General features: G+C 48.2%; 2 protein-coding genes across 6 annotated transcripts in view; one reads left to right on the top strand and one right to left on the bottom strand.

The window, feature by feature from the left end:
- Window positions 1-24,607, bottom strand: part of Rab37 (RAB37, member RAS oncogene family) — a 50,147-nt gene that overhangs the window by 9,313 nt on the left and 16,227 nt on the right. For all 5 annotated transcript variants that reach the window (XR_004518645.1, XR_781487.3, XM_033767786.1 and 2 more), the window contains exon 2: window positions 2,545-2,655. Coding sequence is in view for 3 of the 5 variants with exons in the window: in XM_033767786.1 (XP_033623677.1) it covers window positions 2,545-2,655 (111 nt within the window). In the remaining 2 variants the exon portion in view is untranslated. The remainder of the gene's footprint in view (window positions 1-2,544; window positions 2,656-24,607) is intronic.
- On the top strand, window positions 11,319-23,289 carry Cd300lf (CD300 molecule like family member f). The gene is made up of 7 exons (XM_010630803.3): window positions 11,319-11,457; window positions 16,562-16,903; window positions 18,150-18,276; window positions 20,411-20,523; window positions 21,540-21,562; window positions 21,876-22,013; window positions 22,493-23,289. Exons 1-7 carry the CDS (start codon window positions 11,415-11,417, stop codon window positions 22,634-22,636), a joined length of 930 nt encoding a protein of 309 aa, XP_010629105.2. The 5' UTR covers window positions 11,319-11,414; the 3' UTR covers window positions 22,637-23,289.

The raw sequence follows: 24,607 nt of genomic DNA, 5'->3' as shown, positions 1-24,607 counted from the left end.
CTGCCGCTGTTCAGCGCAGCCGGCAGGTGGCGCCCGAGCTCCAGCCAAGCTGCGGACCGCAGTTAGCCGCGGGCGGGGAGACTGGGGACCTCGCAGAACGTGGTGGGTGGCGCTGCCAGTGAGGCGTGTATTCAGCGGATAGCACCTAGGCAGTTTCACTTTTGCTAATGCACCCCAGCCCAAGCTCATCTGAATATAGTTTTGTTTACCGACCGATATTCACCTAGTTGCACGTTTGTGCAGCAGGATTGTGGCGAGGACTTTGACCTTTTAGTGTAGATCGCGTCTCACTTTCCCCTGCGTTGTTGGGCTGCACCCAAAGGAAATACCTAGCACGTGGGCTTTGCAGCACATCCTCCTGATGGTGTGTGTAGGGGCTCCTGAAAGCAGGGCCGGCCTTATTCACTCGGGGCTCTCAGCTTGCCACGGAGAAGATGCCAAATGAATTAATAGATTTTTTTTTTTTTTTTTTGAGGGAGGGCAGTACTGGGGATTGAATTTAGGGCATTTGTGCTGTTATATCCCCAGACCATATTTATTTATTTAGAGAGAAGTTCTTGCTAAGGCACAGGCCCAAGGCACTTGCAAATTGCCAGCTCTGTGCTGTATTTAAAATGTCTGTGTGAGCTGGGCATGGTAGTACAACCCCGAAAGTTTAGCTACTGGGTAGACCAAGGCAGGAGGACTGTGAGTTTGAGGCCAGCATGGGCAAGACCCTGTCCAAATCAAACCAGTCCAGATCAAACCAGACCATACCAGGCCATAGCAAATCCCTGTGTGTGAAGGACAGATTGATAAGCAAGAATCTTTTAGCCTGGTTGTGTGGGACCCCTAGACTACTGATATTTGAAGGGACCTCAATGTTGTCCAGCCTTGTTGCTCAGCAGGACATGGGAGGCTCACTGCTGTGCCCCCCACTTCTGAGGGGTGGGATGGGCCAAAAGGAAAGCAGGGTCCCTAGCACTGGGCAGAGGGACAGGAAAGGGGTCTAGGGGTACAGACATTGTAGCTAGAGCTGAATCTTTCTGTATGCAGGTGAGGGCTGTGGCCGGGCCTGCCATGTGTCCTCCATGTCACACACAATAGTCACAGCCTGCCTCAGCCAGTGTGTGGGGTCCCTCTGGATTTGGATCACAGCTGTGGGCAGGCTTGTACCTGTTTGTGCCCCGGTCATGCCCTTGATGTGGTGTTGTCAGGCTCAGGCCTCACCCAGCATATATTGCCAACTGTTAGAAGACTGGCCAGTGCCAGGCAGAGACAGGAAGACACTCCACTCCAGGAAGGCCATCCCAAGGACAGTGGAGCGTCCCTGTCCTGGCTCAGGCTGCTTTGGACCCTTGATCTGACCATACACTCTCCTCTTTCTCGTATGAGCTTTGCCTTGCTTTTCTTTCCAAACTAGTGACAGAATTCAGAGCTCTCACCCCTGCAGTCTGTGGAGTTCGCAGACACACCCATGTCTCTGCCCTCCCTGATAGGCAAAGGGACAGGAGATGTGGGTGTGACTGTGAGGGCAAACTGGGCGTGGCCTGGGCTAGGCAGGCCGCAGGACATCCTGTTCGCTTCCCAGCAGCCTCAGGGCCTCAGGGACTGCTTGCAGCTTGGGCCTCCCGGGAGGGATGGAGCCCCGCCCTGTCCTCCCAAGCCCCAGCGTCTCCAGGGTGCCAGGATGCAGCCATTTCAGGACAGATCCCAGGCCCTGGCCCACACTTGGCCAGCTCTCCCTTCTCCTTCTGAACAGTGTACCAGAGGCCCAGTGCGGCTGGACCCTTGTCTCCCTCGCTGTGACGCAAAGGACAAGTCTATTTTCTGGTTTTCGTCTTTCTTCCCATCAGTGTGGCACGCTGTGTCCTGGCCCCAAGGGTGACCTCCCAGGCTCTGTGCTGATTTGTCCCACAGATTTATTCATAAATAAATAATGTCTGCCTTTCTCTTTTTTTCCGAGATACTAGGATTCCATGGACCCAACAGCGTGAGAGAGGAGCAAACCCCTTTTCCCCATCTCCTTCCGGGGCTCCCATGGGTAACCACCACCAGAAGCAGAAAGCAGCGGGGTGTCTGGGTAGATTGCTCATGTCAGCCACCTGGCCAAGAAGGCCTGGAAGGACACAGAAATGACAAGACTAGGGGCACAGTCCAAACTCAGCACTGTTCCGTGTGTCCTCAAAGTTGGCAGGCCAAAGATTAAAGTCTGGATTTTAGCCCTGACTTTACCTGGGCCCAGGATAGCGGCAGTTTCAGTTAGGAAGATTAGGGTGTGCTCCCCTGCTCCCCACGCCCCAGCCTTCTGTGCACCCCTCTTCTTTGTGCCTGCAACTTCCTTGAATTCCTGAGATCTTTGGGCTTGAAGTGGAATTGCACCCGGCTCCCTCCACACCACCCAAGGGGGCTGCCCCACCCTCCTGGTTCGGAGCACCTGCTTGCACCTCAGAAAATAGTCTTTTCATCCGGCCTCCTTGAATGGCCCCACCGCAGAGCCCACCTGTTTCTCCTGGTGCCCAGATAGAGACACAGAGGAGCCCCAGAGTGCCAGCGAGTGCTTACTGTGAATCCGATGCCCACAGTGGCTGAGAAGGAGCCCGGAATGAACTTGCCCTGGTCGAACTGAACCAGCAGAGATGTCTTCCCCACGCCACTGTCACCCACCAGGATGGTCTGGAAGGGAGCAATAGGAAGGAGAGAGAGGACTGTGGTTGGCTTGGCGCTTGAGATGCGTTTGTGGCTACAGGAGCCAGTTCTTTCTAAACACACACACTGACTCAAAGGCCCACACGGACACACACGACACACACACAGATACTCAGATATGGATGCCCCCCACCCCGACTCTCGACTTCCTACTGAAATCCCTGAAAAGCCACAGAGGCATCGAGAAAACCTGCTAACCCAAGTTAGTGAACATCCAAGTGACCCTGAGAATGAGCCTCTCGGACTTCTAATCACAGGGCCATAGCGGACCCCTGGTCCCTGCTGTGTGCTGAAATCCACCATTGCTGTGTCTGCGAAGTGGTGGTGCTTCCCATGGGGAATTCCCAAGCAGAGGCAGAGCATGGCCGGGACACCGAGGCAGGGCTGTCCTGAGAGCTCTGGGGATTCCCTCAGGTGGTATCTGACTTGCATTGTGGTCTGGTTCCCCTGGCCTCCCTGCTCTTGACCCGTTTCTCTCATAGGTAATTTCTTTAATAAAATCCTTGTTCATTTCCTTCCCTTTTGGTGTTTTCTCCTTGGAAGACCAGAATTAACATGACATCCATGGTTCTCCTGTATGTCTATGGAAAGCCAGCCTATGGAATGAAACAAAACCAATGCATCTGGTGTATGCTTGGCCCTGGAACAAGGCTTGGAGAGGACAACATTTCAAAGAGAAATAGCTTTAGCGGAAGAGGAGAAAGGCTACTAGGAACAGTGAGGGTTGAGAATTAGCCTCAACTCAGGTGAAATAATTAAAATCATAAGCAACAGAATCTGTTAAGGCAGAGGCTGCACCTGTCAGCCCTCTGTAAAGGGGTGAGCAAGTAAATGCCTTGGTTTCTAGGGAGGCAGTGGCCACTTTCCAGAGACAAACCATTGGAGGTCATTGGAAAGGCTAAGAGGGTGAAAACTTTAGTTGGATTCATCAAGACAAAAGCATTGGTTGGGGATTTAGCTTAGTGGTTCCGCTGCCTGCCTTGCTGCCTTTCAATCACAGGGATCCAAGTTTGATCCCTGGTACTGAAAAAAAAAAAAAAAAAAAAAAAAGACACAAAAGCATAAAGAAGACCATCAGGGCCTCTTTGGGTCAGGCCCATGGGCCCCAGCCACTGCTGGGCTCCTCTGTGCGTGGCATTGTAAGGAGGTGGTATTAGAACAGGTCGAAATAAGCTTGTCCATGATGTTGACTTTGGCCATTCTCTCACTGTAGCTCTCCCATCCCCACCTCCTGAACCAAATTGTTTGTTTTCATTTCCTCCTGGGCTGCAGAGAACCATTGTATGTTGTTACATCTCAAATCTAACTTCTTTAGGCTGCCAGAAGTGCTTCCTAGAGAGAAGGTGAGGAATAGATTATGCATTGCTTTCCTCATTTACTTCCTAAAGGGTATAGTAGATTCGAAGTCTTCCCCTTTATGCTTTTCCCTTTTAGGGTGAAGAATTCCCATCTCTTTCTGTGCTCATCATAGGAAATAGTCCCATCTTTGGATGTTTTGCTGGCCCAGTGGGGACTGGTCTAGGAGCCCAGGGGTTTGGACAAGGTTCATCACTTTGGATCCTTCAGGGGAAAGGGCCAGGATGATGCTTTCATATTGGTTCTTCTTCTTTTTCTTTTCCTTTTTTTTTGGATGTTTTGCTGGCCCAGTGGGGACTGGTCTAGGAGCCCAGGGGTTTGGACAAGGTTCATCACTTTGGATCCTTCAGGGGAAAGGGCCAGGATGATGCTTTCATATTGGTTTTTTTTTTTTTTTTTTTCCTTTTTTTTTTTTTTTTTTTTTTTTTTTTTTTGAGAAAGGGTCTAACTATGCAATTGAGACTGACCTGGAACTCACTACGTAGCCCAGGCTGGTCTCAAACTCACAGCGATCCTCCTGCCTCAGCCTCCTGGATGCTGGAATTACAGGTGTGCATCACCATGCCCAGCTTCATATTGTTTTTTGTGGCAATGTCAGGAATCTATTGGCATTGACCCCAGCAGGTGTTTGGGTTTTTTTCCTTTTGTTTTTTTGGTCTGGTAGAGCTGGTCAACTTATAAGCACTGCTAAATTATTTTCCCCATATCCAAGACCTCCCTGTTTTTTCTCCAGATTTTTCACTGTGCTTTCTCTCTTCCAGCTCATCTAAGGATATTTAATTGATTAATTAAAAGTTAATCATGGTTCTGATCAAGACCTCTGTGTCAACATCATCAAGATTTGTGATTTATACAAGTGTTCCTGTCCACTCTGCTTAAACCATTTTGCTTCTGTCTGTGTTTGTGCCTCTCCTACTTACAATTTTACTTGAGGTCACTCAAACAAAAACCCACTTTTACAAGAAGCAGCCAAAGAGAGAGTGTCAGAAAGTGTGCGAAGGCAAGAGGGGCATGTGGTTTGGGGTCAGGTACGTCTCCCACACACAGTGAGGTTGCTTATCTATGGCGTTTGAGCATTATGTTTGAGTCTATGCTTCCTGGCAGCCAAGGCAAAATGGGGAATCAGATGGTGTCTATGGTACTTGTATGACAAAGAATGACTGAGTCCTTTGGACCGTTTTCTCCTGGCGTGCCATTCTAAGAGGAATGAGTCCGTTACATGGACTCCTGTGGAAGAGGCCTCAAGTAACAAAATGAGCAACTGCCTTTTTTCAGGAGATGCAAAGGTTTTCCTTCAGCTGTTGTGTCAATCATCGATAAAAGCAGGGACCTCACAGTACACTGTCTGTCCTTGGGTGGAAGGCTTCATGTAGGAGCCTGGCTGGTACTAAGTGCATTGCTTTCCAGCATTTGGAAAACCTCATGAACGGGTGACTCCCACAGTCCCTAAAGTGATTCACAGTGGCATTCTTAAGTAGACAGGTAATTTAGGCACCATCAAGAAAATCATCAATAGACCTGCTGCATAATGATAAAAATATGGTAGTGGTCAGATGATGCTAGAAACAAAATCAAATGAGAAATGACATAGGGGAAAAAAACCGTTTGGAAGATACATAACCAAGGGTTAACATCTCTCACAGTACAATCCAAAGAAAGCCTCAACAGGAAATGAACAGAGGATGGGAATAGGTATATTTTCTATGTGTGCATCCATGACTGTCCACCTGGCTGGGCTCCAGACCTCACTGTGCAACCCAACAGTAATATAGACGCTGCTGTGGAGGTATTTTTGTCAATGTGGTAAACATCTACAGACCGCTGGCCTTAAGTCTTCAATAATCTGGGTGGACCTCACCTGATTAACTGAAAGACTTTAAGAACAAACCTGTAGTTTGCCAGAGGAAGAAGAAATTCTGCCTCAGTACTGTGGCATCTGCTCCATGAGAGAGTTTCTAGCCCTCTTGGCTTTCCTTGTAGATTTTGGACTTGGCCAGACTCTACTGCAGTGTAAGCCAATTCCTTGGTGACAAATCAGTCTCTCCCTTCATTTTCTATGTCTGTCTGTCTGTCTGTCTAGCTTTCTATCTAATTTCTTTTTTTTTCTTGTACCAGGGATTGAACTCAGGACCTTGCGCTTGTGAGGCAGGTGCAGTGCCACTGAGCTAAATCGCCAGCCCTCTCAACATGTATTACTCTTGTAATTGGAAAAATGTCTGGGGAAGCACGCTGTGCCAGGGCAACACCAGAAAAAGCAAAGCCAAGGTGAGCCCAACTCCTGCTGAACAAATGCTTGTTTTCTTTTTCCAGATAAAGCTAGCAAATTAATTGGTGCTTTAAAAAAAGATCAGACTTTCTGGGCAGATGGAGCCAGGATCGCAGCTACTCTACTTTGTCTGTGTCAGCAAGTGTGATCCACCTTAGGTACGGGGGGAGCTGTGGCAAAAACGACAGCTCCTCTGTTCTCGAAGCCAAGGGCCCTTTTACTTTCTCATCCTTGCAGTCTTACCATGCTAGCTTATCCCTTCAGGCTGCTATAATAAAAGGCCATAGACTGGGTGGCTTATCAGCAACAGAAACTTACTTTCCACCATCTTGGAAGCTGGAAATCCAAGCTCTCCTGCAGAAGGGCTCCACTTATGACCCAGTCTCTCCCAAAGTCCCCACCTCTTACCACCCTATTGGACATTAAGTTTTAGCACATGAGCTTTAGGGGGACAAAACATTCAGACCATAGCACCCACTTTTGGAGACCCACGTTTTCCTAAAGAATAGACTTTTCCTCTGCCTTATTTTCTAAACAAGAATTTGGCTGAGACCCATGCCATACCCTGCAGGAGAGGGGCATTAGATTTGGAAAATGTTCTAGGTTGGTATTACTAGTCTCAGGCCCTGTTAAATCTGTTCCCAGTTCATGATAAAAATATTTTCATTGGGGGGAACGTGCTTTGTAAACAGCCTGGGTGTAGACACCCTGATGATCGCCAGTTCCAGGATTCTCTATCTTATTAATTTATGTATTATTATTTTTTGCAGTGCCGAGGTCTGAACCCAGGACCTTTGCATCAAACTACCCTCCCCTCCTTTTGAGACAGGGTCTTGCTAAGTCCCTAAGTTGTCCAGGCTAGGCTTGAACTTGCAGTGCCAGAGTGGTGGGATTACAGGCATGTGCCACCATGGCTGGCTTTCTATTTTATTAACTTTTTAAAAATGGAGTTTATTGGTACTTTTTAAGTATACAGTATAGTTCTTATTAACTTTTTGGTGACAAATTTGATGCCACCTTTCTTCTTCATTGTCAGAACCAAATAGGATCAAAGTGTCCTCTTCTCTTTCTCTTTAATCCCTCCCTCTGTCCTTTTCTTCCCTTACCCTCTGTCCACTGGAAGGCGGCAGGATGTGCTAACACGGGCCAGACCTGGGTTTGAATCCTGTTCTGCCATCCACTAGGTGACCTTAGATAACTTACTTGGCCTGTGGCAGGTTTTTTAGCTGACAAACAGGAGTAACATCACCTTTCCTCTAGATTTGTAATGAGGATTCAATGTGGAAAGCATGTAAAATACAGAACATAGCACAAGGGGGTGGAAAAGATGAACTGCAACTGGGTCCAAGGGGGAACTAAGATATTTAGGAGGGGCTGATGATGAGAGCTATGATGTATGACTGATTCTTAGATGTAGCAGAGTAGCTCAGCCAATGTACAAGACTGGAAGCAGAATGACAATGCCATAAATGAGGTGCATCTGTGTATTCATTCTCTCTCAGTATTTATTGAGCACCTGCTATGTGCCAAACGTGGATCTAGTCATTGTCAGCATAGATCTCATGGGCTGCTATTCCAGACTGGGAGAGACCCCAACCTGGGAGAGGCCCTTTCCATACAAAAGCTTCTCTGCTGATCATAATGCCTTGTGGTTAGATGTACCCCCAAAGCCTTGGGCGGTCATGAGTGGGGCTTTTTTGGGTCCAGAGTGTGTGGTGTTGGTATTGATTCATGGTATAGTGAGTGCTAGGATCAAGGGTGTGAGTGTTACTCGCCCTGAGCAGTCTGAATAAGATAAAAGGAGCAGAAAAACTTCCCTTGCTGCTTTTGCTACTTTGTGTGTGCCATGTTGTTTCTCCTCTGTGAGGCCTGCTGGCCATTCACCCGCCTTGGAGTCAGCAGATTATGGACTGAAACTCTACAGACTGTGAGCCAAAGACACCTTTCCTCCTTTAACTTTGGGTGTCAGGTATTTTGTCTCAGTGATGAGAAAAGTAACTAAGACACCTATGAAGATGTTTTGAAAAGATCATTGGTAGCTTGCAAATCCAACTGACCACGAGGCATATGGGTTGCAGTCCCTGGATGTAGATCCACCAGACAGAAGTGTGCAGTGGCTCTCCAAAGTGCTAGAACCAGACACAAGCTGTTTTTTTTTTTCTCGGTGACATTTATTTTATAGGCAGATCATTCTTCAAAGTTGACAATGTTGTGTGCAATGGAAATCTTTGACATAAGCGCTGAGTGACATAAGCTATACAACACATCTGATTTTTGGAACTAACCATACATTTCTACAGGAAGAGATGAAAGATGGGTGAAATATAAACCTTGATGTTAAAAATGATCATCTCAAAGTGGTGAGATAAAAGGCAATTGAATCCCTCTGTGCCTCCCTTCTTCCCTCCCTCCCTTCTTCCTTCCTCTGGAGGGGCCATAGTAACGGGTTGCATAAGAAAGAGACGAGAGAAGGGGCTCAGAGTGTGCAGAAGCTGGGCACACACAGCTAAAACTGTAGAGTTGAGAGGGCAGCTCTAGTTTACGGGGGTGGGGTCTTAGCTCTCTCCAGCCACAGCAATGCTGCAGCAAACTGGCCAGAACACAGTGGTACGCAAGTGTGAGCCAGCGAGAGTCTAGGTAGCTGCTCTGGCCTTAGCGGAGTTTCCTCACACATTTGGGTCCTTCAGTTGATGGTGGGGACAGCTTGGCTCTGCTCCTTGGCAATCTCCACTTCTACTTCCTAGTGGGCAAAACAGACCACGAGTTGAGCTCAGCTTCAAGGGGAGAGAAAGACTCTGAAGGGAGAATGTGTATCCAGGGCAGGGACTGCTCATCAATTTACCTCAGGGCCTTTAGAAGAGAAACAGCCCCAAATTATGAATACAAAATTTGGATAAGGCCTTGAAAGGAGCCCATCAGCTCCATCAGCCCCATAGCAAAGCCCCAGAGGCTCCCTGAGTGGGGAGCTCAGGGACCCACACTGATGAGGTCAGAGCCTGGATCCCCAGCAAGCATCTGTGTGGGGAAGTGTGGCTGAGCCTGTTTTCACTCTGTCTGTGGTTTCTGTAGTTCTCAAGGGGGCCATGTGACAAACTTCTTGTGGAATTTCTGTTAGAGCGAGAGAGACCTACCCAAACTGGCCTTTCTACCAGGAGCTCCTCTACCTGTGAACTTTTGGTTCTGAAATGATCATCTGCAGCTTGAGGAAGTTTCCACCCTCTTGACCAGGAGAACCCATTGCATACATTAAAATACACACACACACACACACACACACACATATCACTTGTATACACATGTGTAACACACACATATCTACACATAGCTCCCTCCACAAATATTACACACACACACACACACACACACACATATCACTTGTATACACATGTGTAATACACACACATCTACACATAGCTCCCTCCACAAATATGAGCACGCACATATACATACATGCCTGCACACACACAAGGACTTGTGCATGAACACACACAATGGTGCTTTAGGTTAGGGAGAATCTTGTCCAATCCCTTCTTTCATAGATGGGGGTCTGGAAGCCAGGAGACAACAGGGTCATGTAGAAGTTAATGACCAAGCCAGGACTTGGGCCTCAATGGACATTTGAGAACTCAGCCCCCATCCCTCAAAGCCTGACTCTCTCGTATTCCCCAGAGACCCTTGCTTTAGGCCACTCTGTTCTTGACTCGAGAGGGGATTCTCCTCAGATAGGCCAGTCTTCCTTGTACCAAGATCAGGGATCTGGCCGCTGGCGGAACTCCTGGAAGACAATTCTGTTCGCCCCCTTGCTGCCTATGTTCAAGAAAGAAAAAATTATCCCATGACTTTCTTGACACACCTGTCCCCTTGATTTTTAAGGCTGCTTCAGCCAGCTGAATTCCTGGTCCTCTCCCTGGGGGCCAAAGGCTCTTCTGTTGTGAAAGCTGATACCTCTCAGTGTACCTGTACAGTGCCCTTGTAGGGGCCAAACGGTTGTTGAGCCCAACTCTAGGCTTGTTTGACCTTACTTTATGATCCAGAGGTGTGTAAAGCGAGAGGTCAACTCTGGCCACATCCTGGAAAAGCCCCTCCTGTCAGGTGCTGTGTTTTTCAATGCAAACAACTGCCTGGAACTTACTCATTAATAATTAGGGTGTGAAGAGCTGTGCCTGTCCTTGAGACTTGCTTGTGAAGATGTCCCAGGTTGTGTGTAACACATACTAAAAGTAGCTATAGGTGCAAACTATGAGAAAGGGCCCGGCTTTTCATGACCTCTGTGTCTTGTCCCCCAAGGGCTTGCTGGGATCCTGATGTGGGAGGAGAGATAGGAGGGGTGGAGCATGGTGTCAGAATGAAGAGAGCAGGACAGGCAAAACATGGGTATGGGAGTGAGGGGTCACAGTCGTGAGCTCTGGAGCACCTAGCTTGAGCCAATAGCTGTAGGATTGCAGTTGCTGGGCCAGAGGACATCTCTCATCGGTGCCAGTGTGCTGTCAGGCAAAGCTCCTCTTCCCCACTGGGCCTGTAGGTCTTTCTGTATCTCTTGACTCTTTGATCCCTTTTCACTCAAGTCTGGGTTTTGACAGTCCCTCAGCTTCCTCATGCCCTCCTTCCAGCCTCTGGTCTGGAATCTCTCCTCTGGCTTCTGGCTTAGTCCCACTGGATTCCCCGTTTTCTGGGCTCCTGAGAGTCTGGCCACACCCAAAGGCCCAGCTTTAGGGCGTTCTGGCCATCAGCCTTGGTTCTCTGTGACTCTCAGAGGTCCGGGGGGGTTGGGGAGGTGCTGGTCACTCCCAATGGCTTCATGACTGCGAATGTCCACAAGACAGAGAAGGAGACACTGAGTTCTACTTTTAGAGGAGCTTTGTGGCTGTGGACTGAGTGATGTTTCTCAAAAGCGTTTTCATGATCACTTTGCCTTCTTGCATTGTTGCTTTGAAATTTCACCCAGTCTACCTCCTTCCTCTTTCAGTTATTTGGTAGTGGGAAGTGGCTGAAGGGGGAAGTGCTAGGGAGAGGGTGCAGAACAGAGGTCTGGAGATGAAGGAGTGGGGCCTGTAGTGGGTTCTCACTGGTAGCATCCACCGTAGGGGACCGGCATCGACAGAAAATGTACCTGCTGCGGTTCTTTCCCCTCCTCTTCTGGTTCTCAGGTGAGTGAGTCCAAGCCTGAACTTGTGCGTAAGGCTTAGCCGAAGGAAGTGGCTGCAGAGCCTCATGCCCCAGCAAGAAGCCATCCTTGATGTACAAACTATCTGGGTTTCCCCTGCTCTCCCTACCGTGATAAGGCAGAAATATGGTTCCTGTTAGCATGAAGCCAACCTGAGGCATAATTCCTGCCTCCTCAGGAGTAATCAGGTTTAAAACGGACAGACTGGAAAGTAAAGGAGCTGTGGTTGCTCAGGAGGACTGCAGGGTACCTGGTCCTGGGCTGTAATGGTACCTTCAGGGAAGGTTTCTGGGAAGAGAGGGAGGAAGAGATTTGAAGGAAGAAAGAGAGAATTTGCCAGATGCGGGGGAGAGGTGATTCTGGGCATTTGGGGCAAAAGGAAATAATAGAAATTGTCGATGACCTGAAATGGCTAAGAGGAGGCAGGGATGAGGAGGAAAGAAACACTGAGATGTGGTTTCATTTTGATTAAAAATGAGATTTTTTTTTTGGCAGTACTGGGATTGAACCCAGGACCTTTGCAGTGAGCCGCAGCCTCAGAATTTAAAAATAAAAATTGTTTTATGAAATAGAGACTTGCTAATTCTCTAAATTGACCAGGCTGGGTTTGAACTCAAAATCTTCCTGCCTCAGTCTTCCAGTGTGAGACTTCCCAGATGAAAGGGATTTTCTTGACTTGTAAATATTGCTGGGCTCCAGGGCTCAGGCCCCCTCGGTCTAGAGTCACTCCTTTGTTGATCTAATCTGCTCTTGGGTTGAAATCCTCACTGGCAGATAACTTCCTGGCCTGGACCACTCTCACAACTCCAGGATCTTAGAGCTGACTGTCTACTCAGTATCTCTGCTCAGATGCTGACATTTCAAATGAGATCTGATCAGATCTCCCCCTGAATCCCTTTCTTCCTCAGCCTTCTTCATCTTTGCATTTGGGAAACACCATCTTTCTCAGTGCCCAGGCCAAACCTGAGGGGCATCAGTCTCTCTTCTCCGTCGCTCTCCAATGGCCTCAGGGTTAAAATCCAAAGTCCTTATGAGGTGCTTACAGTTTGGTTTTCCTAGCCATCATCTTCCTGCTCTCCTCCTCTCTTTGGCTAAACCCACTTAGCCACACTGGCTCCTTAGATGTTCTTTGAACACGCCAGGGAAGCTTCTGCTGTGGGGCTTTGTACCTCCTGTTCTATGCCCCACATAGCCCAGGCTCCAGTCTTTTTCTCCCTTTCTGCCTTTCCTTCTCACTACTGCCTTCCTTGATGACCCTCGTTAAAACTGTGGTTTCCTTCCACTATTTTTCTTCATTGTCCCCATCTTCACCTGGATAGAGAGAATATCAGCTTCCAGAAGGCAGAGATTTTTTGTGACTATAACCAGAATAGGTGCTAACTAGACAAACAGTAAGTAATGAATGAATGCATGTATTCAATAAGAGAGAATATTTTGATGGTTATAGTGTTGTCCTTTCCATCTTTCTCTTTCTGCTTTCATAGAATGGAACAGTTAAGACTCTTAATGTTATTTTTTGTGTGTTTTTGGTTCGGGTATTGAACTCGGGTCCTTGTGCTTGCAAGGCAGGCCACCGAACCGCTGAGCTAAATCCCCGGCCCAAGACTCTTAATGTTAATGGAAGAAGACATACATTTCTTGTCTCTATACAATGGTGAAACCACCCTGGAAAACAAGTTGGTGATTTCTCAGAACGTTTAAATAGAATTACCCCATGACACAGGAGTTCCACTCCTAGGGACACACCCAAGAGAAATGAAAATACATGTCCATACAAACTTGGACTAAGAACATCAGTGCTCATGACAAGAATGTTCATAAGGGCCGGGGATTTAGCTCAGTGGTTCGGTGGCCTGCCTTGCAAGCGCAAGGACCCGAGTTCAATCCCTGGTACCAAGAAAAAAAAAAAAAGAAGAATGTTCATAATCTCTAAAATGTGGAAACAATGAAATGTCCAAGCCAAATTGATGAATGGGTAAGTAAAATGTGGTATGTTCATTCAGTGGACAGTTATGAGCTCTGGAATAGTTTAAGCCCCTGACACATGCTACAACACGGATGAATCTTGAAAACATGAGGTCAAATGGAAAAGGGCAGACGCAAAAGGCCATATGTTGTATGATTCCATTCAAATGAGATCTTTAAGGTAGGCAAGTCTGTAGCGACAGAAAGTAAATTAGTGGTGTGGGGGCAGGGAGGTGGTGGTTACAGGAAATTACTAATGACTGTGAGTTTTCCTTTTCCGGCTAAGTAAAAAATGTTCTACAATTAGTGGATGATTCACAACTTTGTGAATGTTCTGAAACCCACCGAGAGGTGTGCTTTGGAAAATGAAATTTATGGGGCCTGGGATTTAGCTCAGTGGTTCTGCCGCCTGCCTTGCAAGCACAAAGACCTGAGTTCGATCCCCGGTACTCACGCCCCGCCAAAGAAAATGAAATTTATGGCACGTGAATTATATGTCAGTTTTTTGTTTTATTTTTGATAATGCCATTGAACCTGGAACAGTCTACCAATGTGCTACAACCTCAGGCCTTAAATTATTATTATTATTATTTTTAAAATTTTGATCCAGGGCATAGCTGAGTGGCCCTGGCTGTTCTCAAACTTGAGATCCTCTGTGTCAACCTCTCGAGTAGCAGCGAGTACAAAAGTGTGTCATGGCACCTGGCTTTGTATCCATTTTATAAGTGGAAAAAAGTAAACCCTTTGCCTTACAATGCTTTAATTAATGTTAGAAGGAAGGGAACAATCACAGTTTTTAACATAGCACATCAAAAAAAGAGAAAAAGTAGTAATGCGAAAGAAATAAGAGGAAGAAAATTACAGATATGAGAAATGAATAATTTAGAAAATAAAATAGCAACATTTACCAATTAAATTCAAAACTGGCTTGACGTAGGAAAAAGGAGGAGAAACAATTACACCTAAAATCCTCTGGTACATGTAATCAAAATGAATGATTACGACAGGTGAAAAATTTAATTCAAAGGGATACTTTATAATTATTATGCCTTATGCCAATGCATACTCTATGAAACAGATCATTTTCCTGGGGGTAAAAAACACAAGCCAATGAAAGTGATTCAAGAGAAGTAAAAATCCTGAATAGACTGATGAACCCAGGGAAAAAAAATTACCGAAAGAACTTCCCCCAGTGAAGACTCTATGCCAGACAGTTTTCTAGATAGCATTTTAAGATTCTAAAGAGACAAAAATTCCTTTGCTCTATTTGTGTTGTGATTTCCAGAGCATAAAATCGATGGAAAGTGGTTGAGGAGGTAGGCTGGCGGTAGGGTGCTTGCCTAGCATGTGCGAAGTCCTGTGTTTTACAACCTGTATGGCAAAAACAAAAATTTTTTTTTGGTACTGGGGATTGAACTTGGGTCCTTGAGCTTGTGAGGCAGGCGGTGGAACCACCGAGCCAAATCCCTGGCCCTCAAAAAAATTTTTTATAGAGGAAATCTCCCAGATTCATCTTGAGATACTGGTATTTCTCTAGTATCACACATTGACAAAAAAAAAAAAATGATAGAAAGAACCTCACATGAGCACAGAGCTGGGTACTGACAGTGGGACTCAGCTCTTGGATGGGTTTGTGAGACCTACATTTGAGTGTGTGTGTGTGTGTTTCCCTGGTGCTTACAAAGGAGAGGGTTCACCCAAAATCTAGATTTCTGGTTACTCCAAAGAAATGAAAATAAAATCACAGAGCCTACTTTTTGCATGAGGACCATGGGCTGCACTGGGATCGAGGGTAGGCCTGAAGTGGATCTTCTTCCCGGCAGGTTTTTCTGGTCCTCACCACTTCCCAGAGTCTCTTTGGTACACTGTGGCCTAGCACCACGTGTCAATTTTTTTGGGTGCAGTACTGGAGCTTGAACCCAGGGTCCTTGCATGAGCTCCATTCCCAGCCCTTTTTAATTTTTAAGTTTTGTGATAGGGTCTCGCTAAGTCACTAAGTTGCACAGGTGGTCCTCAAACTTTCTATCTTCCTACCTCAGCTTCCTAGAGTTCTGGGATTACAGGTGTGCATCTCCACGCCTGTCTATGGCTGTTTAAAAAAAAAAAATCATGCTTGTAAATAAACATTTTCCTGGATCTTGAATCTTTCAAAGGTGAGAAAATAAAAACAAACAAGACAAAAGTATATCTTAAGAAAAAATTGCTTCACAGCATATAATACTTGTCTTTCAGTGAAGTTATAGTAATCAGGACAGTGTAGGGTTATCACGAAGATGGCTAAATCAATCAATGGAATGGAAAGGAACCCATGAATAATTCAGCAACTTGATATTTGACAAAGACACCAAAGCAACTCAGTGGATAAAATGAGCCCTGTATGCTATGGGATTCACAAAACGTGGAGACAGTTGGCATCGCTGTTTTGGTCGGCCTAGGTGGTTTACTCCAGAACCCCTAGAAAGCATCAGAACTGCCAAACACAGCCTTAGCACGGACATCTCATGTGGCTGCATTAGTGGGGCCTTCTGAGGGTCAGGGGTACATCACTGTCCTGCGTACATGGCTCTTTTGTTATTTCTTCCCCTCCTAGTCATTAAACCACAAACATGGCTACCAAAGGGCACTCCTCAAAATATTTGGATTTATTGACCACAGTGAGGTAGAGAGGGCTGAGTGACACAAAGCTATTGTTGCTGTGTTAATACTTTTGTTTCTTTTAAGAGCTGCAGTTGTGCTTTGTATGATTTTTATTGGGCCTTTGGGCCTGGTGGAATGCTGAGGGACAACAGGTCTGTCTTGGGGAAAGTATAATCTTCTTTCCTTGTCCTTTATTTAATTCAGAACACACTTGATTTCATCTTTTTTTATTTTTTTATGTTTTTGGTTTTTTGAGACAGGATTTCACTATGGAGTTGAGATTGACCTGGAACTCACTATGTAGCCCAGGCTGCTCTCAAACTCACAGCGATCCTCCTGCCTCAGCCTCCGGAGTGCTGGGATTACAGGTGTGCGCCACCACGCCCGACAGGACACACTGGATTTAGAAGCTCTTCTCAGTGCAGGATGCTGTATCCCTGCCCTTGGGGTGGGAGGTGACGGGTTCATGGATTTCTGTTTTCCAGGCTTCTCTGCTGCCCGGAACGGTATCACTGGGCCAGAGACAGTGAGTGGCCTGGAGCGGGGCTCACTGACTGTGCAGTGTCATTATAGCTCCGCGTGGGAGACCTACCCAAAGTGGTGGTGTCGAGGAGCTCGCTGGAGTAGCTGCAAGATCCTGATTAAAACCAATGGATCAGAGAAGAAGGTGAAGGAGGAGCGTTTGTCCATCAGGGACCACCAGAAAAAACATGTGTTCAGCGTAACCATGGAGGATCTCAGGGGAGGTGATGCTGACAGTTACTGGTGTGGGATTGAAAGGATTGGAACGGACCTTGGGGTCAAAGTTAAAGTGACCATTGATCCAGGTAAAGTGTGTATGTGTGGTTGTCCCCGAGGTCCCACATAAGTGAGTGAACTGTCACTCACAGTGACTTGTCACGGAACGGGGCTGAGTCCCGAGGATTCACCGAACCTTAAATGAGCGCTTGGGTTTGGGAAGGGAAGGGCTTCTCTTGAATACCCCCAGGTCCCAAGGTCTTCTCCAACTCGAGATTAAACCTTCCCAGGTGCTTTTTCCTCACTTTGTAGCTCAGTCCTGGGTCTATTGCCTTTACAAGACAACATGGTGGTCCCCCATTTCCTTCCTTGGGCTAAAGAGATCCCCTTCTGTGATTCCCAGAGATCCCAGTCCCTGCTACTTCTTTCTTGGGACCTCACTGCCTGAGGATAATCTGCTCTTTTAGGAGCTTGGCCTTCACCACTGCTGTTCTGTGTCATCCAGCGCTGTGGTCTTATTTCTGAGGACTAGAAAACCTGTACAGTCAAGCAGCTGTATTCCTGGTGCCTGAAACCCTTCTTTGAGCCACCGTTCCTTTGAGCTTCATTTCATTCTCTTTCCAAGTCCTTCTAGGATGCAGACATTCCCAGAAGGGTCAGCTCGAGGTTCCAGTGCCTTGGTTTGGAGGATTTTCTCTCAGGCTCTGTTTCTGCTGACTCTGAAATAGGCAGCACCAGTTCTAGTGTCCCTAGGGGTACCAGCGTCATCAGGGCCCTTGCCACTCTGGGAGTCTCTGAGCCTGTTCTCGTTGGCACAATGAGAGCTTGCATCAGTTCCTGAAAATTCTGTACCCCTTGGGAGGAAGGAGTCTCCGTTATTGGAGCTTCATGCCTTGCCTAAAGTAAAGGCCTTTCTGCATGTTATCATTTTTGTTCAGGGGTGTATAAATTGATCAACAGAACGGAAAGGCAAATCCATAAATAATTCACAAATTTGCTCTTTGACAAAGACCTCAATGTTATTCAGTGGAGAAAATGAGACCTGCATGTACCACAGTACACGGAGACAGTGGCATCACTGTTTTGGTTGACCAGGGATAGTTTACTACAGAACCCCCAGAGGGCATTAGAATCAGCAAGCACAGCCTCAGCAAGGCCATCTCATGTGGCTGCATCAGCAGGGCCTTGGGGATACGAATGGTTCACCCCCTCCACATAGCCCTGTTCTAGGCCTCTCTGGCTGGCGTGGACCGTGCTCCTCCAGACTCAGAGCCAGGTCCTGGGCTGTGGGAGGGCTAGCAGGAGAGTAGCATATAATATGATTTGTGTGTCAAGCACCAACGACAGTGCCGACTACAGTCCCCACCACCTCTGCCTCCACCATGAACATGTTCATGGTGCCAGTCACCACGGAAGACACCAGAAGCCTCCTGACTCTGCCCAACTATCACTCCAATGGCAGGTAAGCCAGCTCCCATGCTGCTGTCCTGTGGCTCAGTTGGCCCAAACCTTCCCAATGGGGGCATCTCTGAAGTCTCAGTCCCCAACTAGAGCTTGGCACTTGGCTCTTCTGTGAGGGTAAAGATCTCGGGGACCTTCTCACTTGCTGTCACCTCCCACAGATTCCGTATCCTGGAGCAGAGAGAAGTCTACTTTTCATTCATTCATTCACTCTTTCATGTACCCAGTTTTTTACTGAGCTTTACATGGCACGAGGGTGCTGGGCTCTGGGGATCTAGACGTGGAGTTTGGGGTGGGGCAGTAGGTGATCTGTGAGGACAGCATGGCTGGTGTGTGTGTGAGTGTGTGTGTGTGTGTGTGTGTAGGTATAGAGCTGTAGGGCTACAGGATGGCTCTTGGTTCAACTTCTGTGCAGCCACCAAGGGCTTGGGGGAAGTCCCATTTCCCCTAATGTTCTCCTAAGTTCTGTGATGACAAGAACAGTGACCCTGGTAGCTCAGGTCTCTAGAGCTCATGAAGGGATTTCCCGTCCATTATTTTCTTTGACCCTGCCCAAGACCACGCATGAAGAGAAACAGGTAGACATGAATATTCCTTTTCTTTGGTCTTAGTAGTAGGGAACAAATGCAGGGTCTTTGCACTGAACCATAGCCCCACCCCTTTAAAATTTTTTTTTTTTTTTTTCTTTTTGAGGCAGGTCTCACTATCTCACTGAGTCGCTGGGCTGGGCTCGAATGTGTAATTCTCCTGCCTTAGCCTCCCAGAATGTTTGGACACCCAGAAGTGTGCTTTACTAATCCCCTAGGGGCCTCCTAAGCCAATCGGGTTGACTTGATTGAGTGTAACTGCAGTGGATAAACTCTTCCTCCTGGCTCCTCACATGGTCTGCCCCTTTGTGCATGTCTGTGTCCAGGCACACTACAAGAGGGCTCACCCTCAGTGATTTCATTGAACTTTAGCAAGGGCTTTGAGGACTCTCACATTCGGAGGTACTGAATGGAGAATCTGTCCCAAGCCTGTCCTTTAGCTTCTGGAGGCTGCCAGCTGCACCATACCAGTCTTTTTCTCTGCTTCCACTTCACTGCTCCTCTCTGGGTGCCCACATTTCTTTTTTCTTCCCAGTATGGGGGATCGAACTCAGGACCTTGCACTTGCCAGGCAGGCACGGCACCGCTGACCCCAGCCCGTGCCCACAGTTCTCTCTGTGAGGATGACAGTCATTGGTTTAGGAGCCACCCTGATCCAGTGTGACTTTGTCTTAGCTCAATTACGTCTCAAAGACCTTATTTCTAAATAGGTCATATTCACAGGATCTGAGTGGATGCAAATTTTGGGGACTGTGTTCAGCACAAGCAGCGAGGCATGATAAAAATATATGGTGAATATTTAAATAAAAATCATTTCACTAAAAGACGCATGGCCATAATTTCCCCTCAAAATACTTGTCCTTTGCTTTAAACACACTTATGCCATCGTTCTTACTGTAATTATGTTTTAAAAACTTTAAACATTCACTGTAGGTTTTGATGACTCCTTGTACAGAAGCAGGAAGGCCTGTCAGGAGCTATTGCCACAAGATTTCTGTTAGGTTTCCAACTGCACCGGACCTACCTCATGGAACCTTCCTCTTATTAATAACCATCTCTGAGGGCTCTCAGGCGTGAGAGTTCCTCCTGTAAACCACAGTCCTGCAGGCCATGAAGTGTGTTCCCCGCTCCTGCTACTGGGTGGCTGGGGTAGGGCTCGGGGTGGAAGGTGAGCCTGGGTGCACAGGATCCTCTCTCTCTCTCTCTCTCTGGGGAATGAGACCCAAGGCCTTTGTATTGAGCTACATCCCAAGCCCGCCCCCTCCTTTCATTTTTATTGTTTTGATACAGTTTCTTTCTAAGTTGCCCAGGCTACACTTGAACTCTCTCTCTCTCTCTCTCTGGGGAATGAGACCCAAGGCCTTTGTATTGAGCTACATCCCAAGCCCTCCCCCCTGCTTTCATTTTTATTGTTTTGATACAGTTTCTTTCTAAGTTGCCCAGGCTACACTTGAATTTATGACACTCCTGCCTCAGCCTTCCAGAGTGGCAGGATTACCGGCGTGCACCCTTGTGTCCAGCTCTAGGGCCTCCCTCTGTCGTTTGTAGGTACAGCATCGTAGACCTCAAGGTCCTCCTCCCGATCATCTTTGCAGTGCTGCTGCTGCTCTTGGCGGCAGCCTCACTCCTGGCTTGGGGGATGGTGAAGCGACAGAAGAAAGGTGAGAGGCCCTGGCCCCGTGGGGCTGGCGCTGGCTGGGTCAGAGCGTGGAGCTGACGGGTGGCGTCATCCTCCAGGAGCTGGGTGGCCCATCGTCTGAAGGGCAGCTGTCCCCAAAGATCACCGATATCTGGCGGTCTGAGGGGTCAGGGGTGGCCTGGAGCTTGCAGATGAGCCCAGTGAAGTCCCAGTGGTGGCGTCAGCTGCCTGGCCTGCGCAACCCTCCTGCTCTTCTCGTCTCTCCGCCCCACTTTCTTTAGTTTCCTGGTTTGGCTCTCAGGGGCAGCGGTGGCAATGGCAGCCTGTTTTGGATCTGTGTGGTTGTCCAGGAGGTACTGAGCTGAGGCGGGGGAAGGGAGGAAGAGCCACACACTAAGAACACAGCACCCCCGTAGTACACGCACGGTTGTGAAGTTGTGTAACACAGGCCTGCACACTCACACATGTCACACATGTTCGTGCGCACATGATGCAGTCCCCTACGTCTGACCGGAAAGGTCGGTTGACCCTGGCCCAAGCCGAGCTCCTTGCCCTGCATGACCTTGCTTTTTCAGGGAAGACCTCTTCGCTCAGAGACTGGAATTCAGTGGGATAAGTGGGACAGGACAGACAAAAGCAAGTGCCGTGCAGAGAAGGCGTAGACAGCAGGCACAACTTCGAGACCACTCCTGAAGGACGTGTGGAGTGGAGCGAAGTGGGGTGGGCAGAACTTCTGGCAGTGTGTACAGGCCATGCCCAGGACTTTGCAGAAGGAAACTGAACTGTGGGAGCCGAAGGCTGGCAGGGCCACCCGGCCGCTTGATTACAGCTCTGTGATTGGGTCTTCTTTTTAGGTGGAGCAATGGAAGCTCAGAGGGGGGGTGTGACTAATGTCACGGAGTGATAGAGAATTAGAACCAGGTCCTTGTCGCTGAGCCTCGGGCCTTATTCCTCCTTTTGTCCCCCATATTTCTCTCTCTTGTGCATGGGGGCCTCAGCGATGGGCTTATCTAATTCTGGGTTGTTTTTATCTTTTAGCTGCTGCGCTGTCCTCAGAGCAGGTAAGAGTCCCTGAGGTTGGAGCAGAGACACCAGTCAGCTCCTTCTCCCCGTCCTTGTTTTCTATCTCCCCGGAGCCCAGGTATCTACATGTTTCACATGAGCCATGTACTCATTGCCCCTGCAGGCCTGGGAGGCAGAGGCGCCTGTAGACAGCTAGAGGGTGGATGCCTGGGGGATATGGGGGCTGAGAAGTGGGAGGCATGCAGGGAGCTTGAGGGGGTCACAAGGAAGCAGAGAGGCTCTTGTCTTTCCGTGGAAGAGGAACCTATGCCCACAGATCGGGTGACTCCCAGCCTGTGTTCTCACCTGCAGCCCTTGGAAGGTGACCTCTGCTATGCAAACCTGTCTCTGCATCAGCCTGGAACCTCTTCCAGCTCCTCCTGGCCAAAGGCCTCCACCAAGTCCTCCTCTGCCCAGGCCACCCAGCAGGAAGTGGAATATGTCACCATGGTGTGTGGGGGCTGCTGTGGGGCTGGGGAGGGCAGATGAGTCTCTGGCTCCCTTTCAGGGATGGGTTTTCTCATGTCCTTGTGGGCACCCGTGAGGATGGTGGGCACTGGGCAGAGCTTCAGTAACTACGGTGCTCACCTGAGGAGCCCCCAGGCTTTCAGAAGGGTGTGCACCCCAGGTCTCAATGCTGGGGAGTCGGGGTCCATTTGATGTGGTCCTTGTGCTGGGCAGGAGAGAGAGCCAGACTGGGTGAGTGGAGCCCGTTTCTGTAGGAGGCAGCTGCCCCGGGGCAGGGGTGGGCTCTATGTGGGCTGCAGCTGGTTGGGGTGCCTGGCAGAGCAAAGGGAAGCTGGAGTCCTTGGGAATGGACTTCAGAACCTTTGAGCTTCCCACCTGTCTTCTCTGGGTTGTTTCTCATCTTGACCCATGGCCACAGGCTCCTGCCAGCCTCTCTGACCTTGTAACCATGTCTGTTGCAGGCTCCCTTTCCGAGAGAGGAAATTTCCTATGCGTCTCTGTGTTTAGACCCCTTGGATCAGGAACCAGTCTACAGCAACACTGGCCACACTCCCAGCAGGGCCTGCGAGGAGTCGGCAGAATACACCAGTATCAGGAGATCTTAGCCTGTGTTCCGACTCCCTCTCGGACCTTGCGCAAAGTCATGGCGCATGTTGCTGCCTGTCTGTTTTCTGTCCCTGTCCCTCACCAGGGCCAACCGGTGACTGAAGCTCTGCCTCATCAGCCAGCATGGCCTCCAACTCTGGCCTGTGCTTGGGGACCGATTTTAGAGGACTTTAAAGAATTAGGGCTCTCTTCACCCCCGACCTAGTTTGGGAGAAGCCTGGAGACATAGTCTGGGGCTGCATGTGAATAATAATGAGAATAATAATAATAATTACCCTTCATTTATTGCTTACTATGTGCAGTGCACTGGAGAATAGCCCCCAAACAGGTCTGCATCCTGACCCCCAGAACCGGCGAATGTACCATCCATAGTAAAAGACAAAGAGTACATGTGATTATTCTGGATTATCCAGGGGGCCCTAAAATATTATCATAAGGCTCCTTCTAAGAAGGAGACAACAAAGCCAATGTGATGCTACCGGTGGCAGCTGGAGTGATGTGGCCAGGAGCAAAGGAACCCTGCAGTCTCCAGAATTTGGGGGAGGCAAGGGACAGGTTGTCCCCTGGAGCCTCCAAAAAACCACCCCTGCCAATGCCTTGGGTTGAGCTCAGTGGAGCTGACTTTGTAATTCTGGCCTCCGGAACTGTAGTAAAATAAATTTGTGTTGTTTTTAATGAAGTCACTTAATTTGCAGTACTTTGTTGCAGCGGCAATGAGAAACTCGGTGACAGGTGCTCTTCTCTAAGTCCTTCACGTAGAATAGCCTGTTTCATCTTACCAGGGTGCTTCTATTATTGATCCACTTTACAAATGAGGAACTGAGATCTGGAGAGACTCAGCGTTGTGTACCAAGTTTAATGGTCAGCGAGAGGATAAGTGAGGCCCAGGGATGTAGCTCAGTGGTGCTGCAGCCTGCCTTGCAGGCACAAGGTCCTGAGTTTGATTCCCCAGAACAACAACAACAACAAAAAGAAGATAAGTGGAACCCAGGTATTTGGCCCCAGTATCTGGAGTCTGGGCCGTTACCTGTCCTGTTTGAATAAGCAAGATAATGTGTATATGCTCACACAGCTACTCATGCAGGGAGTATGAGTGTTTAGATGCAGGACTTATTATCTTTGATTCTAGAATCCTTGCAGTCTTCTTCCCAGCACACATCCTGAATCCCATGGCATCTCTGTTTCTGTGGTCACCAATACTAGTCCAAGCAACCACCCCATCCTGACTGTTTTCCCTGTTTGATTCTTTGCCTCTGAATCCATTTTCCTCCCAGAAGCCAGAGTGATCAGAGCTGATCGCCTGCTGCTTATGAACTTCCAGTGGTTTCTTCCTCAGCCTTCAGGGCCCTAGGGAATCCACGGGCTGCTGCTGGCCCTTTGGGTCATCTCCATCCACTCTCCCTCTCCCTCATTCTGGTCCAGCCACACCAGCCTTTCTTCTGGTCCTTCTGACAAGATGTTATAGTCGGAATCTGAAGTGTCTCCCAAAGGCCATATGCTAAAGCCTGTTCACTATGGAGAGGTAGTGAAAAATGTAGGAGGAGGAGCCTAGAAGAAGGAAGTGAGGTCACAGAGGGCACGGCCTCGAAGGGATATTGGGACCTGGCCTTTCTTCTTTCTGCTTCTTGGTCACCCTGGGTGAGCAGCTTTACTGTACCATGTGCTCCCCACTGCAGGCCCAAAGCAAGGGCACTAAGCAACCATGGATGGAAACTTCTAAAACCTGAACCAAAACAAACCTTTCTCCTTATAAACTGAGTATCACAGGTGCTTTGCCACAGTGATGGAAAGATGACCAACGTAAAAGATCAGGCTCACTCCCTTCTCAGGACATGGGTACTTGCTGCTCCTTCTTTCTGGCACATTCTGCCAAAGTCACACAGTGGGAAAGTGGCTGGGCTGGATTCAATTCCAGCCCTATTTTATTTCTTCTGTACTATGTGATCTGCTGTGAAATTACTAATTTATGG

The sequence above is a fragment of the Fukomys damarensis genome, unplaced genomic scaffold, assembly GCF_012274545.1.
Source record: "Fukomys damarensis isolate Sample0158 unplaced genomic scaffold, DMR_v1.0_HiC HiC_scaffold_23, whole genome shotgun sequence".
NCBI lineage: Eukaryota > Metazoa > Chordata > Mammalia > Rodentia > Bathyergidae > Fukomys > Fukomys damarensis.
This window is presented reverse-complemented; position numbering and strand designations above follow the sequence as displayed.